The 17,377-nt window shown below is 35.7% G+C and overlaps 1 protein-coding gene across 1 annotated transcript in view; it reads right to left on the bottom strand.

Moving 5' to 3' along the window:
* Window positions 1–17,377, bottom strand: part of ptprn2 (protein tyrosine phosphatase receptor type N2) — a 321,077-nt gene that overhangs the window by 183,300 nt on the left and 120,400 nt on the right. Inside the window, exons 10-11 of the mRNA XM_088919449.1 lie at window positions 16,307–16,393; window positions 6,800–6,879 (exon numbers count right to left, since the gene is read on the bottom strand). Coding sequence (XP_088775575.1) covers window positions 6,800–6,879; window positions 16,307–16,393 — 167 coding nt within the window. The remainder of the gene's footprint in view (window positions 1–6,799; window positions 6,880–16,306; window positions 16,394–17,377) is intronic.

Below are 17,377 nucleotides of genomic sequence, written 5' to 3'. Positions count from 1 at the left end.
ATTGCGAAGCCCACGGCTTTGCCCCTGACCTTCCTCACAATGCCTGAGCTCCGTTCTCACGGCCAGAGCACACCATTGGAAGTGGCCTTTAGGCCCCACTTGCCCCCCGTGTGAAAGGGGAGACAATAGGGGGTTATCAGCCTGCCGCCCACTGTCTTGACATCTCCGACAACAGACCTCTCTGCCCCCACGGTGCCTTACAATCCATGGGTGCAGGGGAGACAGAATAGGACCACAAATTTCCCAAAGTGCCTACATGCTGCCCCCTTTAAACAGGCAGTGTTGATGGGGGGGGACGGTAGACAGATAGAGGACTTCGACAATAGAACAAGGCGGAGGCAACTCGTGCATCGCCAGGGGCGAGCTGCTACAATATTTGCTTCCCCACAAAAAAAAAGTATCATTTATATCATAATGCCTTTAATCTGACACACAAAGATTGCTTCTTCCTATCATTAAAGGCAACTGCAATGTCTGTTTCTGAACTAAAATGGCAACCCCTTTATATTTTTCCACAGGGAACCGCATTTTGCATTTCACCCTAAAAAACAGAAGTTATTTGCAAAGTTCAAGCAGTTTCAGAGGAACTTAATGTTCATTCCAGGTATAGCATCATTTTCAATTAAATGGACTCCTCGGCCTCTCCTAATTTGTCATTCGATGTTGCACAAAGGATCATTTTTGATCTATAGGTAGAAGTATTTTTTTGCATTATTAAAAATGATATTCAAATTTGTATTTTTTTAGAATTCAATTTATTTCTCAGATTTCCTTTATTTAAATGAATGTCAACCACCATCTGATGAACAAAATAATAAAATTAAAGTCTAGAAAAGGCATCCAACATAAAGTATGAGAAATCAACATTTTAGAAAAGACTGTACATACAGTAATTATTAAAATTAAAATAAATAATAATTGCACCTGTAAATGCAAATCCCTCTTCAATTTCACAAGGCTTGAATCTGTTTATATTGTGTAAATGATCTTGAAGAGGAAGGGAAACGCATTTATTGTATTTAATTTTGCATTGATGACAGTGATGTCATCTGCAGAAACTGTTTAAACATTCACTTGGTACATTCATCACGAATTTCTTTACCATGCACGTTCGCGGTTGTAAACATTTAATACAGTTCCAATTTAATTTACTTGTGATTTTTCAGTTGGAAAAACACTGAGTAAAAAACATTACGTGATGACTGACATGGAGAACATCCAGTATTTCCAAAATGCATTCCTTGCATTTTCCAGCACTTAAGGGCACAGATGAGTTCATGCTTCTGGCAGTGACATTAAGTGAAACTATGTACTGTACACCAAAGGACATCTGCAGCTCAAAAAACTTTAAACCACAAGTCAAAAGCTATGAAAACATCATAGAAAGACAAAACAACTCATTACCCCCTGTGATTTAATGTTTGGAACATTCTGATGGTTAGTTACAATATTTCAACCACAGAGGCAAAATCTGTTAGTCCCCGAGGTACTGTTCTTCATTAATTGATTAGTCTCTTCTCAAATTGAAGAAAGAAAATCTTTTCAGCACCAGCACTGTTTAAAGGATTAAAAAAAAATAATCACATAAAACAACAAGCCCAACCCTCTCTTTGATAAGTGCAGCTAACAGCCTGAAAGATAAAGCAGAAATTTGTGGAGATGCTAACATGTATTTCACTTACGTAAATCATTAAGAAAAAAAAACTCACTACAGACTTTCTATTGTTATGTTACTGTCGTAATGTTGTATTTCCTCCTTTTGGATCTTTTTTAAATCTTTTTTTTTTGCATTTCTTGGAGATGTTCTGCAAATCTCCAACATTTTTCAATTCCCGTCTTGCAGTTTTACCACTGTTAGAAAAGAACAGTTACTTGAATAACCCAGGCCACACATATGGACAACATTTGGATCTAATTTTAGTTTTGTTTGGAAAAAGGAAGGTTTCTTTTATTTTGAAAAAAAAATACAAACATGTCTGGAATTTTGTATGTTAGGTGAAAATTCAAGATTCGTGTGATCTTATTTGACCAAAACAAGGAAAAACCTTGCCTGGGTTGCTAAAATGTGTCAGATGGGCAGAGCAGATGTCATCTGTATTTTTTGCTATTTGTGTCAGCCAAAGACTGCCCCCAAGAACACGACCACAGACTGAATATTGCATAAATCTGTGTGAGTAATTCCTTTGACTAATGTGCTATCTATGATCAAGCAGCACCAGCCCCTAAATTCACACTGACTACATCATTTACAGCAAGTGAGCACTTGAGGCTAAAAGGCTAAAAGCTAATAGATTTCATTTAGCTAACGTGAGCTCTGGTTGCTGGACTCCTGTGTGGCACAGGAATTTGTTTTTAGTGAAGACTCATATTTTATGTATTTGTACTCTGATAATTCAGCACAGCGTGAATCCTGACGCATACTAATCAGTCCAGGATATTAGTGCTGACAATAACATTAAAAAAACAAGGCTGATAACTCTAAAACATAAGGGACCTTTGCCATAATTTTTAACAACTTTTTTTATGTTTTTACTTTTAACTGTGATATAGATTAAACAATTTACAAATGACCAACAAGACAAAAAAAACCCAATGTATTTTCATCACAACTCTTTCATATTCCATATACTTTCAGATTGTTAAATTATGTTTATAGTGAAATAAAGTGTTTGATGCTTGACAATATTAAACATGAATAAAATGGCTACATAGCTGACATTACTTCTTGTTCCAGATGTCTGTCATAGTCTTGTAGAAAGAGGCACAACCAGGGAACAAGCTTACTGAGAAATAATCTCCAAATGATTTTCAAGTTAAACCTCTGTACGCAATAAACCAAAAATATCTAAACAATTTTGAATGAAATGCCTCTGTAAATAAAGATAGCCCCATTGTAAATGTTGTTTGTTGACAAACATTGGTTTGTATTACCATGTTTGCATCATATTTAAATCAAAACGCATAATTTATTTGGCTTTGTTTTTCTACCTTACTGCAGCTGATGAGTAAATGACAGATTACTGCAAGTTCATACAAAGGGTGCAGAGCTGCTTTGATAAAGTATGACTGATTGCTGACAATTGCCATTATGCTCTCAGCAGAACCAGGTTTAGAAAATGACACAGAACACTGAGGTTGATTTTGCACGGAGACATATGTTCATTGAACAAAACAACAACATTATTCTATTTCAGAAACAAGAGGACAACTGGCACTTTGAGCCTTAAATTCCTCCTCATTTTACCTATGAGTTAAAATAAGCTCAACGAAGCTAATTATTATTATTTACTTTTACGGAAGGTACATATTTTTATTACTGTTTTTCTGACACACTGTCGGACACAAAGAAAATTAAACTCAAACTGGGGTACAATTAATCTCTAAAACATGTTCATACAGAACTACGAAAATTAGGAAATTGCTGCCAGGTGATTAAAGTTTAATTACAAGAATAATTAAAATTGTGTCTTGTGCTTAAAAAATATTTTATAATAAAAAGTTTAAGAACACCCAAGTACGTAAACCTTAAACCTCTAAAAGCTTGAGACACATACAGTACTGCAGTATACAGTATCTATGAAACTGGCCATGGTTGTATATTCACTGCTTTTCAGTTATATACTGTAGATCAATACAGATTCAATCTTGCGGTAAACAAAGCAATCTGATTTACTTGATTTAAGCTTATGGAAGCATACATTAAGAAAGCTTCATTAAGGTTTTTAACTTTGCAGACGAATACAGTAAAACATACAGTATGTTTACCAAATAATACACATAATATAATGTACACCTTATAGTACAGTACATAAAAGGTCTCTCGAAATGAGTGTCGTCATGATTTAGCCCGTTTACATTTAATTTAATTTTAATTTTAATTTTTTATCCAGATGTATATTTTAAAAGCATGTAATGCTTACATTAAAATAGCAAAAATGGGAAGGCACTGTGACAATGAAATGGAAATGGTTTTGTAATAGCTCAGTTTCATGAAGGGAAAAAAGGTCAACTTATTTTAAAAATCTGTCTCAAGTGACACAGTTTAAAATGACTACTACTCCTCCTAATAATAATATATAAACTTTTTAGGAAAAATCAAACTTGAAATATGTTTTTATAGAGCCTTTCACCAGCTAGACCTGCCTTTGAATCCCCCATACAGTATGTTATTCCAAAGTGCATGCTTTCAATAAAGGAAAGAAATCCTTAACTTTTACATGTACAGTATACACAGCACAGAGCTGCTTAATTACATAGTTTAGCATTAAATTGGCAGTTTTATCTCACACTTCATCAACACCTTCGCTCATTACAATCCCAGTGCATAGAAAATGATTTCAATAAACATTCCAATATTTTGTTATGGAGCAATTAATTTATTTCCTTTTTTCTCACCCCTAAAGAATTCTCTTCAGAACAGGCTTTTGTTACCAGGTTTTCTGGCTGAACAGCTATCAAAGGTAATTGCTATCAAGCCTCCACAAATGTGGACCTCCCAGTTATTTTTCTTATTCATGGTATGAGCTGCTGTAGATTTAAAAATAGCTCAGAAAAGTGAATGCCTATCTTTCTCAGCTTTTTGGGAAAGGTAAGAAATTCTATTTAGATATCCTTTGGTTATTAATATAATTGCTAGTAAAGGTGAGATAAACATGACCCTTTTGTAAATTTATTTTCAATATATAAACTCTTACGAGCTAATAAACAGAAAAGCAAATGCACTGCATGCTTTTTCATGAAAAACCACTACACAGCTTTTAACAGCCAAATGGGGGACAATTAAATTTAATTTTTTTTCTGGCATCCTTTGGGATAAGCTAGTGATGAATCCCTGAATTCCTGTATTTTTTTTTCTCTGAGACATTCCAGAGTATATTATTCAGTTTGTCTTTATTTACAGTATTTACAGCAGTTCAAAATACATTTAGCTATAGTGACATTTGTCATAAAACAAACAAGTACTTACAGTAATTGTTTTCAGTAAACCCTTTTTCAGCAATAAAGTAAACATTGTGATACCAGTTTCAAACCGACAGTACGCAGCCTGAGCTTTAATAATCACTAGAATAGGGACAGTGCATTACTATGCCATAGAGGACAATGTCTTTTGCCACTCACCTCTACAATTAAACTTACAGTAGCAATATAGGTCATAGATGCAGTGAACTGCACACAATGTTTGTTTATTGTAGTTTACTGGCAGGAAATTAACAAATTCCTTCTGGTTATCGGGGCATTGGGTGTTCAAGCACTTTAAGTTCCATGAATTCACCCCAAATTTACCTTACCTTTATCACTTTAAAAGCAACAAACACACTATTTATTCTCAGGCTTAAAGCAAGGGTACTAACCATTAATAAAAATGGAATGTTTCCATTTGGGCTCATTGTTGCCAGGTCTATACCCAATATTGGTGTTCAAAAAACAAAAATGCAAAAGCTTTCATAAATAATTCTTTAGGTTATCTGACTCTTCTGCTGATCTGGGGTCAGACAATGCCTGGAGATGAGCTGCACTTTTTTCTGTACTGAGAACTGTTCTATCATCAGATATTTCCAAAGCAGTCTTACTGTTTCAGGCCATCTAGTGCACAGGCTGGCTGGAAACCAGAATTCACAACAGATCCTGTTTTTTTTTCTACATGTCCTGGGACACTTGCTCCTTAGATGTTTGATCAAACCAGTATGCAAGCCTTTATTTCAAACTTACTTACACATAAAGCATGTGCACATCTTACCTTTCAAACCTAATGAAAATATAATCTCTTATGCACAATCTAGGGAAAATAATTAATTAAAAGACATGATCAAGGACTGTCTGAACAATCAACTTAACGAGGGAAGATTCAAGAATGTCTGTGGCTCTGTATTCTGTCAATTTGTCCTGAGAGATAATAAATACGGCAATTTGCATATAGATATTGAGAAAATAAAACATCCAAGTTGGCAAGATGAATGGTTTCTTTCTGAAAATGTTTCACTTTTCTGAAAGGAATTGAAAATGCCTATTTTATCGTTTTCATGCATTGTAGGGGGTAGCTAAATTGCTATGTTGGATTGTATCAGTGGTGGTTAAAATGTTTTTTCCTCTCCAAACGAAGAGCACTATGATAGTCCTTTCACATGGAGCATCTAAGCACCACCTACAGTACCTTCCATTATTTTTGGGGAGGTTAGTGTATACTAAAGTGCACATAATAGAGAATAGGACAGGGTTTTCAGTTAACGTGGTAGGCAGAATTGGAAAGTAAGCAGGATTGGGAAAAACCTAACCTTACCCTGAATGAGAAAAGAGTTAACGCAAGATTACAGTTTTCACTTTAGGAAAAAAAATCGCTGACTACAACAATGTGCCCCCCTATCTGCCCTAACTGCTGCTGAATTCCCAGTGGGTAGGCTTTGGTGTAAATAAAGCAAGAAACAGCTGTAAGCAATAACTTAAACCCTCCTTTCTGTCGTCTTTTTCTTTCCTAAACCTTTCAAGAGGTTTTCTGCCTTTCTATAATGCTCTTTTTCTTCTCGTGTTCTTTGCCAGATAAGACCATAAATAAAAAAACACAACATACAGCACCACGTAGAAGGTTTTAGTTGTTTTTTTTTTTAAAGCCAAAGAAATATTACATTTGAAAACATGTGAATACATCCTGTATTTAATTCATCTTGTTTCAGTTTTTACACATGTCGCCAGAGGATTCCCTCCATTCCTCTCTGGTATAAAATAGTCTTTCTGCGAACCATGTGCGCCATTAAAATATCTTCAAAAGGGTTGGGAAAAGGTGAGACTGGAAGAATAATCCTACCTGCAATGTTGGCCACATCTGCCGTCGAAATGTTCTGTGGGTTAGAGCGCACTTTGAAAGTCACAGCTGGGCCCAGCACTCTGCAAGATCATTGGGGAAAAAAAGAAAGAGACTGAACAGGCTGTGTTTGAATTGAAGATACGTCTTTCATGGTAGTGGTCTGTTTTTCAAAATGGAAAAGATAAAAGACTTGCAATATACTGTACCTCAAAACCTTACCTGCTTTTAACCTCTGACAGCCCATATGCTGCAAAAGGTTTGCTGCCAGGAAAGGTACAGTATATACAACAACCTCTTGTTCTTTACAGGATGGTAAATCTATTATTCTATGTAATGTGAAGCAGAATTAAAAATCTCTTTACATTGTCTGCTTCAAACATTGAACAGGGTCATGATTTAATTTGCATATATTCCATAATTCATATCACTATTTTGTTTTTAGACAAATGATATTTTTCATAATGACCTTAAGCCAATTTCACCACTCAAGGCACAGTTATAACACAGAGATGAGCTCTAATAAGAGAGAAATTGTCTGAGAGAGGTGTCTGTGAATGCTAAACTTCACAAAATAACAGGGAGCAGAATGAAGGCTCTTTAGACATTCTGTTTCTAACTGAAGAGAGTCATAGCAATGTGATGTTCATACATCACACGATTAATATCTATCTATAGAACTGTTGTCAACTGTTTTCAAGTCACCCTAAGTTCCACCTAATGCACTGTTGTCTCTCAATAGTTTAAGGGATTGAAGTATTTCTGAAGTTTGATTTGAAGAAGATTTGTTTCATACTTTCTGTATTTTGTAGAACAAAATTTAAAATTATGATGAGACTCCAGCACTAAGAGAAATCAATTTCTAAAAGTGGATGGTCTGGCAAAGGTTAGATAGCTGTAAAAATGTTATACAGTATGTACAGTAAATAAAGGACCAATTACCTACTTAACATCAAGGTGGGTCACCTTATTTCTGTACTACCACCAACAAAAGCTTATTGAAACTAGAAAGAAAAAACTCATTAAAGGGACCTATACTGTAACTGGATTTTGCCGGACTGTGGCCCCTGAGGATGACAGTTAAGAAGCTTATTACAAAATATAAAAAAATAATTACAAAAAAACTTATTTTTATTTTTCTCCCACAAATGTTTACAGATAATAGAGTAACATCAAGCATAAAACCGGACACTGCAGTAGTGGTACCAACAGCTTCAGTGCACTTGACAACCCACATGCCAGCTTTTCATCTGTCCCTAAGAATTTACTGTATTTCAGGTTAAAATCCATTGCTTTGTCTAAAGGGATCAATTCTTTTGTCTCCTTTTGTCCAGGGTCTGGATGATGATTTAAAATCGAACCTGTGCCAAGGCCAGTGACAATGCAACTCGATGCTCACAACTCTTAAAACTAAGAGCTCTTTGTAGAGAGTCATCTGCTGATTCCATGGAAGTGCCGTGCTTGTCTGACCTCTGTGTTCAGAGAACTGGTTGCAGCTCTCAACGATAATCCTCTGCAAACTCTCCAGCACATGTCGCTGTTGCTCAGCAAGCAGAGGACACTTCACACTCACCCAGCACCATTGGCATGTGTCCAACTATGCATCGCCACATTGGAAGTCCTGGCCATAGTCCATCATAGCAATGGCATAACCAAAGTCCGCATAAGCAACAAAGTAAATGGTCCAAACCTGTCCCTGAGCAGAGGCCTTCACTGATTCAGAACACTCTGGCCTTCAAATTCCAATGCATCCAGATGTAAAGTTTTGATCTCATCCAAGCTTTATTTCACTTAAGATGTCTTCCCCCCAATGAGTCCTCAGAACCACCTCACACTCCCAAATTGTGAAAAATGTCTTGGATTTAAAAAGAATAACCAGCTCTTATCGCCCAGGCCCACAATGTGACAGTCCTGTTTTGTTCGTTTTAAACTAGTTATTTTTAGAAATGTTTACTGGCATGGTACAGTAGGTTGAACAATAGAGTGAGGAGTGCTGTGTAAGTCAGTAGCTTTTGTCGGAGGAAGTACGTAACCCAGGAGAAAGGTTTGTCCTTTCTGTTTCTGAAAATGTGGAGAAACCCTGCAGTGATTTCAGCCCCACTCTTTCATCCAGGTGATTTGTCTTCTTTTCCCTTTCAGAAGTGGATTTATGGCTTCACTGCTTCAATTGAGGGATACATCAACCTGCCAAACTACTATATTAGTATTTGAAGAAAATCAGTCACTGTGAGTACCTAATGCCCTAGCATATACCGTTCAATACTTATTTCTCAAATCGTTCTTGCGTTCTTGAATCTTTGTATGTTTTAAACGCTCTATAGCCATTCTATCAAGATACGAATCATATACTGTAGTATACCATTTCAACATCTTGGGTCGTTGCTTGTTAAATTTCTTCGTTTTTCCTTGTCACAAAACATATAAAGTAAAACATACTTTTTTCTAACAAGCAAATAAAAATTGTTTTGCCTCCGTTCTATATGCTTTTTTCATCCTCACCCTCAGCGTCATAAGAGGCCACTGTCTGAGTTTATTGCTCCACCTGGTGGTCATCAATGAAACTAAGGAAAGGCAATGATGCCAAAATGCACTTAATAAGCAAAACTTGATGGGGTTCAGCATCAAACACATTAAGCTCCAAAAAACTATAATATGTCTTTAAACTTGATTCATACAAACATCTCCCTTTTCCTACGGGTGTCTTTTTTGGCCACTTCACCTGGACATAGAAGTACAGTACTGTAAGCCTTGCAAGTAATGCATTATTACAGTATTTGCAGGAATACTGGCTGAGCATTGAACTGTGCCGTATGGATTTTATTTTTCTTTAATTCGACATTTGAGAGGAGCAACCAGTACTTTCCTTAATCCTACACTCCATAAAAGTTTCAGATTTTTATACTCTCAGTTCCATGAACATCAGACATCATAGACATAAGCAAAATAGACTGGGAGATAAAGAAAGGCTTCTCAACAGGAAATGAGATGAATAAGGAGAGTCAGAGCTAAATCGATTCATGAAAATATTAAGGAGACATACAAAATCCAACACTTCATGTCATGCAGGAGAAGAACCATTCTGATATTATGGTGCTAAACTATTGGTGGAGCACCACGGGATCTGGATTAGGTCCACTGATGATCATAATTGACAGTATATTTAGATTCTGGTACTGTATAATGAGTAAACTGGTAGCACTGGCAAATGTCATCAAAAGCGAATGATTAATATCAAAGCAGCAGCTTTAAAACACACAACAAGACTGGGCAAACACCCAGCTGATGGCACTTAATACTGTGCACAAATATTATACGCAGAAAGCAAAAACAAATTTTAAATATAAAGATGGGAAACAAATATTTAGATAGATTTTAGACCTTAAAAGAATGTCTTTAAACCGTATACCTTAGTTTCTAGTACCAAAAGAGCTAGCTTGTCCAAATAATCCTGCACTTGTTTGTAACCCATTGTCTTATTACAGCATGTAAAACAAACTGCACGGCTTATTTCACATCCAGGACGTACTGACATGGAGGAAATGTCCTAAAAGCTAGTGATTATCATTTAAGACACCAGTACTTTTAAATTGAAAGCATTCATGCATCAAGTTGCCGCAATCCTTTTTTAAAGGTACTGTATAGACAATTAGGTACATTAAAATGAATTCTAAGACTCTGTTGTATTCACCTTTAACGCATCATGTTAAAAATGTCACTGTTAAACGTTTGCTTCGAGAAAGGAGCTCATACTTCCTATGAAAAATCAAGCTCCATGGCTCTGAATAAACCACAGTCACGGAACAGGCACAGAACAGGAAGGAAATTCTTTCCTTCTCATAGCTACTTCTGCTTTGGCCCAAGTCAAGGCACATGACAGGGGTAGGTGTTCATGTTTCTTCATGATGCCACCCCTGCTGTACCATGGCTGAAGAACAACAAAAAAAATGTTTCTTTTTACTTTACCATTCAGTATTATATTAACCTTTGAGTTAGAAGAAAATGAGTGGAAAATAAAACAAAACGCCATGTTTCTGCATTTTAACAGAGGGAAATGAGATTTAGAAAATGGAAATAGAAGACATTAGGCAAATCCTGATAATGCAGGACTAATTGAGGCCTGAGAAATACAGGGATCGAGCAGTAAAAGCTTAAAGGCAAGCAGCGCACATCAACTTTGTTTGAAAGACAATAAACATTTGATCTTCAATGGCTGATTGTGATCTTCACTGCCTGAAACTCTCAACCACGTCTGAACTCTGAACTATGAAGAGACACACCAGCTTAAAGAAACTGTACAGTACAGTACTGCAGTACAACACTCACTGCCTGTCAAGAAGCCTTTGACAAACTAAGCAGCAAACATCTTTGCTAATACTGTATACAGCATAAATGTGTGTGCACTGTGTATAATAAAGCCTTCTTTTGTGTGTTCATGATAGCTGCCACTGCACTGCATGTTACAAAATAATTACAGAGATGAAACTTTCACTTTGTGAAGAATGCCTTTAAATCTCCATATCATTATGACTTAATACTTTCAATGCACTCCCACGCCGTCTGATATCAGCCCAGAAACCCACAGGGTAAATCTAACATTTTCGGGGGGGTGGAAGGGAGTTCAGGGAAAGTTCACTGTCATTAATAAAGAATTCCTGCTACTACTCCATGGGGCTACTTGTCAATAATTTGTTTGCATGCAAAGTTATGTGTTTTCTAGAATCGCAAGAAAATTACACATATGCATGAAAAATAAAATCCATACATGAGAAAACAATAATGTGCTGCAAAAGCCATAATGTTTGAAAAAGTTCAAGTACTGTAGGTAGCTGTGTCAGCATGCGTAGGCTGCAAAGGAACAAGTAAAGGTTTATTCCATGTTGAAAAGAGAAGAAAGGAAGCACAACATTTCGGCTGTGGAGCCTTCTTCGGGTGTGAGAAAGATAGAAAAGTCAGCAGCTGATATACTGTAGCATAGGAGGACAAAATCCGGGAGTGTAGAGGAGGTGGGAGCAGGGGAGGTAGAGTGGGCACTCAGGTCTTGCGAAGTCAGGAGTTCTCACACCCGAAGAGGGCTCCACAGCCGAAACGTTGTGCTTCCTTTTTTTTCTTTTCAGCATGTTTGAAAAATATGTTTAAGAGAGAAAAAGATCCCATACAGTACAGTGTATACTGTACTGTAAGCTTGATACTGCTACTTAACAACACTGCTTACAATAACTTACACAAAATGTTTGGTATTATACAGTACTTCTTCAATTTAAGGAGAAATTATATTGTATTTTTTATATCTGTAGTCATATTATTTCTGCAAGCAGACAACATTCTGAGAAATACAATTCATTATAGACTGAGCTTGGTTTATTGAAGATTATTCAATTCATTATTAATATTTTAACAATAATCCTATAATGTGTCTGATTAGCAAAACAGTCACATTTTTTTATGCTGAAAAATTACTGTTTCATAACCCATACTAGATCTTTATAAAAATAAACAAAACATGCCAAACAAAACACTACCAGGGTATTATGTAATATACTTTGAAAATGATTCTTGTATTTTTATGCCAAACTCCTAACATTTTACAGTTCACATCTTAAAAAACAGATGGTTAAAAAGGTTTAATTTTGCCAACTTGAAATAGCTTAAATCCAGAAATTGAATCTCGGATTTATCCAATCATAAGAAATAAAATAAAAAAAATTACCACAAGAAATAGCGCATTTATAAATATACTGACAAAACGTAATGATACCTTTACATTTTGCACTTTGCAAGTGAGAAAAACCTACTGTACATCACAGCACAGAGAAATTACTGACAACTTAAAATGTATATGAAATGTTAAGATGTACAGAGTAATTAAAAGAGATGCTTTTCACATGACAGAGAAAATTATGACGATGGGTCCCAACTGAAATTCTATTTGGTGCAGACAACACACGTGATCATACAGTAAGTAGTAATTTTGCAATTATAGAGTATCACTGATAGTTAACATTGATTAACATACTTCATTTTTTTACATCTAAGGTTTTACTATTCCTTAAATTGACACCAATTACAGAAAGCTTGTTTTACAGCTACTCAGTAGCGCTGTTTTCAATAATAGTGATATTTAATAGGTATGCATATACAGTATATATAATTACTTCTCACTATTTATTTCCAGCCTACACTAAATATATTTTTCTGTAAGACAAAACATAATGCTCACAATATACAAAAAGTGTGAATGTCTTTAAAAAAGACCATCAAGTAAAGACACTGAATTGTGAGAACACACAAAACGAATGAGCATCAGAATCCTGGCAATGAACAGTTAAAAAAAGTGAAATAAAAACCACAAATAAACTGTACACTGCATATCCTATCATATACATATTCTGTATCCAAGGGAAAGAAAAACAAAAATAAGCAACTACTGTACATAATTTCAAAAAATGTTTAAACTCTTTAAAAAATACAGAAGTATTCAAGCCCTTCCTATGGTGTGCCATTTTGTGAAATTCCAAAACGATTCACACGCATTTTTTTAAAGTTTTAATATTGTATTCAAAACCAGAATTTTCAAACCAAGGTCTTCAAGTTAAAGTTGTCATCTAACGTTATATGACAATAGTCAAAAATGACATCTATAGTAAATTAAAATAAAAGTGAATTCTGATTTTTTTTTTCCGTTGATCCTATACTGACCTATGCTTTGATTATATCTGTTTTTTTAAAACAGCTATAGACAAGGATTTATTAATTAAGAGGTCAATGACTGCAAGAAAACCAGCAGGAAAAAAATCAATATCTTAAAATATTACCATTGACAATGACAGTTATTATTACTTCACATATTCATGCATCTCTAACATATATTTACCCACCTGTGTGAAATCAAATACTTTATCTTTTTAGATAGTATACCCTTTGGTTTTATTCACATCTTCATTATACTGTACATGATTAATAATTGTTAAAAATTAAAGACAGACAGGCTGTACTGAATATACTACACAGTATATTGGTCAATTCAATAGTGAACATGACACTATTGCACAGTAAGAGAAGGTTAATGTATTTGAATCTTTATATTTTAATTTTGCTTAATTCTGTATAGCACAAAAAGCATGACAAAGTAACACTGGCACGCATTTACTGTATGCTCAAATATTTCAACACATGACAGATATTGTATGCTTGAAACAAATATTTTGAAATAATTTCAGTGAATGTGCAGAGGTTAAATTCTCAAGGCTTTTCTCAGCCATGAAAATATCATAGTTTGTATCATTTTCATACATGTTATGAAATTATAGCTGAGCTTGTCATACTTAACCATTGTAGTAATATTGGGAAAAACTGGGTCTACGCAAAACCTTGATTCACAGCTAAGAAGGAGTATGCTCTACAGCTAGAAAGACCACCAGGGATAATCTGCTACAGCTTCCAACATGCCAATGGAATGAAGACACTTCTCTTGAAAAGAGGGACTTAATGCTTCCTACCTGTGTTTATCTTTCTTTTCACCACGCATGACATCCAACATGTTAAATCACCTCTTCACCTATGTCCAGTGAGCTCTGTGACTAATGAGGTAATTTAGTGCTTATGAAACAGTAAAACTCATTCATGTGTCTCAGTCCTGAATAAGAAATCCTTATATGTTTCTTTCTAGAAACAGATGCCTAAATAGGTATGAATAATACAGCCAAATAGTACAGTTTTGTGTTACTGACCAAACAGGAATTAATGTAATTCTTTGGATGTGTAATTCTTTGCAGGACTTACAGTATACTGTATCTCACAGGATAGAAACATTTGTGTTTTCAAACTCTGGTGAATGTACTGTATATCTGAAAATATTTTATATTTTTCAGCTCAAAGGCAATTTGCAAAACTGCCAAAAAAAAATGCACTGAAGCAGAACCTTTTATATAAACAGCCTGGCTCATTCCAGTGTCTCCCATATGATGAGTGCAGAACAATAAATACTCCAAACTGCCCTAAAATCCTTTCAACAGACCAAATCCCATAGAAGTGTTTGTTATCGCAGGGAAGAGAAATGAACAGGTATTTCAACAACATGCATTCAAAGCAGAATACATTTATCTCCAATATGCTCACTTTGAAATACAAAGAGCGGTTTAAAGAATGCAAAATATGTATTAAGCCTTAGTCTGGTTTGAAATATGGGAACAGGATAGCATCTATAAATGTGTCTGAAATTTCCTTGGATTGGGAAAGGGTTATAAGAAAGAAATGATGAGGTCAGTGAACAGCCAGAGGATAAGGAATAATGGCATGTAATACCCCTAAACTGCCAAACATGGCGCTAAATAATTACTTTTATTGATTTGTGAGCAAGAGCTGGCCTAGTGTTTCATCCTGTATATATTGTCTGAGCTGTCAGATTTGATGATATAAGCTTTATATTCTGGGATCTTTCATCATCAGTCGGGGTTGGTAAACTACTCTTGTTTGAGGGTGGAATGAGTTCCAAGACCTGAAGTTCTGTTTCAGCAGTTCAATTCTCCATGTCACACATCACATGCTCGCAGGTACTAGTCGGTGAGAAACATTTGCCCTTGCAACAACAGGTAGTTCTCACCTGGACTCCTCCATTTATTGAGTTTACCCCTATCAAAACAATGCAAGCATTTTAAGCAAGAGAATGGAAACCTAATCACAAAGAAATGATGAGTCTGCTAAGATTCAAGATCCAAGGAACCTAATGCCAGATCAAATGTTGTGGACTACTTTAAAGATGATGGAATTTTTCCAAACAACTGTGCATAACAGGCCAAGAGCCACCAAGGGAAAGACTCTTAGTCCCAAGCAATGTTATACTTTTGGTAAGGGATGCGTCTCTCGTCCAATACTGGACTTTGGTGCCTGTGATGTGTTGAAACCTGAAGCTGAGTCTATTAGAGGCTTCATCATTCTTTCCCGTGTGCAGCTGCTGTTCATAGAAGCACGCTGAGACACGATAAACACGATAAACAGACAAAATGGATATTCTACATTTGGTGGGTTTACGAAGAATACACACAATTTCAAATTTTACAAAAAGACATTTCTGAGACCTTCAAATAATAGTGTCTTGCTGTAGTCTGAAACATTCCTAAATATATTTCATCATTGATTACTTGTCCCCAAAATGTCTCATCAAAGCTCCATACTAAAAGAATATCTAATCTTTGCTAAACTTAAAAATGTTGAAGTTAAAAAAAGGGCATCCGTTTAAAACAAGAACGACCTCCTTTTAAAAAACGAGACCTCCTCTCACGTTGAATGCCAACAATTAAAACGTTTGCTTATACTGTATAGTGTAGGATTTCTGCCTACCCACAGATGTTTGTGTTGAGGGAATATTGTGTTTGCTGAAATGCTGAGCAGCGTTAATGAATAATTTGGGAGTTGAAAGAGTGTGCTCCAGGTTGAGTCTGTCATTTTTACGCGAAGGAACGCAACACTTTGTACAGTGTCTAACAGAGAACCACGTAACGCCGGAATACTTACTCGACGTCATCAAAATCCGTCATCCGCAACTTGACCTGCCGTGCCAAAACCTCCATTAAGTGCAGCCCCTGGTCTGTGGTCAGAGCCCTGTTGAAAAGAGGTAAAGCGATAGCTTTAAAAATGGAATTCATCAATACTTGCCAGGCTAGAGGTCCCAAAAGAGTTGTCACCTTGGCCTGTTAGAGTCTGTAAGCAGAGAGACATTACATTCTTGTCACATACTGAGCTGTATGGCGAGGGAATTGGGATCAGGTGCTTCTTCAGGCATGATGAATCACCTGCATTTTCCAGCAATAAGACAAACAATAAGGTGCAAATGGAATTGTTACGAAGTGTAATGGTTCTATGATACAGCTGGGGTTCATCTCCGTCCTGTTTCCAACTAAAAATGCACCCAGAACCTCCAGTGGCAAATTATTGGAACCTGTATAAATAGGCCAAACAATGGCCTTCTCCAGAAAACACATTACTTTTATAAAATAGAAAGCTGGCAACAGGTTTTTTTTTGCTTTTTTTGTTGCAGCTGAAACCCTGTTATTGGTTGACATGCTTAGAAAATGCACCACAGAATAAAATGAATTATATAAAGCAAATGCTGCAGCAAAAAGCCATTTACAGTAAGTGCTGAACTACAAAACCTTGCAATATACTGGAGAAAGGCAAGGATATTATCTATCAAGGTTAAGATGCTTATAACAAAATAATTACGGTATGTTTGAAGATAGTGAAGATTGTTGAAAATGCATTGGTATGAAAAAAACACTAAAAACAAAGGAAATGGTTATACAAACATGAATCTAAAAATACAAAATATGCCCAATAAAGAGAATTCTGCAGCAATAATAAAACTTTAATGCTAAAATGGCAACATGTGAATGTACTGTATAATAATATTACAGAACCATTTTCACTGGAATCACAAAATGTCAGTAAAACCAGAAAAACACATACCTGTAAAAATTTATAAAAAACAGGGACTCGTGGATACTGGTTGATTAAAGTACAGTTAGCATGAGATCTCAAATTATGCTCTCTATTCATCATAACTGTTTTTAATAAATCAGTTTGTTT

The sequence above is a fragment of the Atractosteus spatula genome, chromosome 6, assembly GCF_055471065.1.
Source record: "Atractosteus spatula isolate fAtrSpa1 chromosome 6, fAtrSpa1.hap1, whole genome shotgun sequence".
NCBI classification, from domain to species: domain Eukaryota; kingdom Metazoa; phylum Chordata; class Actinopteri; order Semionotiformes; family Lepisosteidae; genus Atractosteus; species Atractosteus spatula.
The sequence above is the reverse complement of the archived record's forward strand: the minus strand, read 5'-3'. Positions and strand labels throughout refer to the sequence as shown.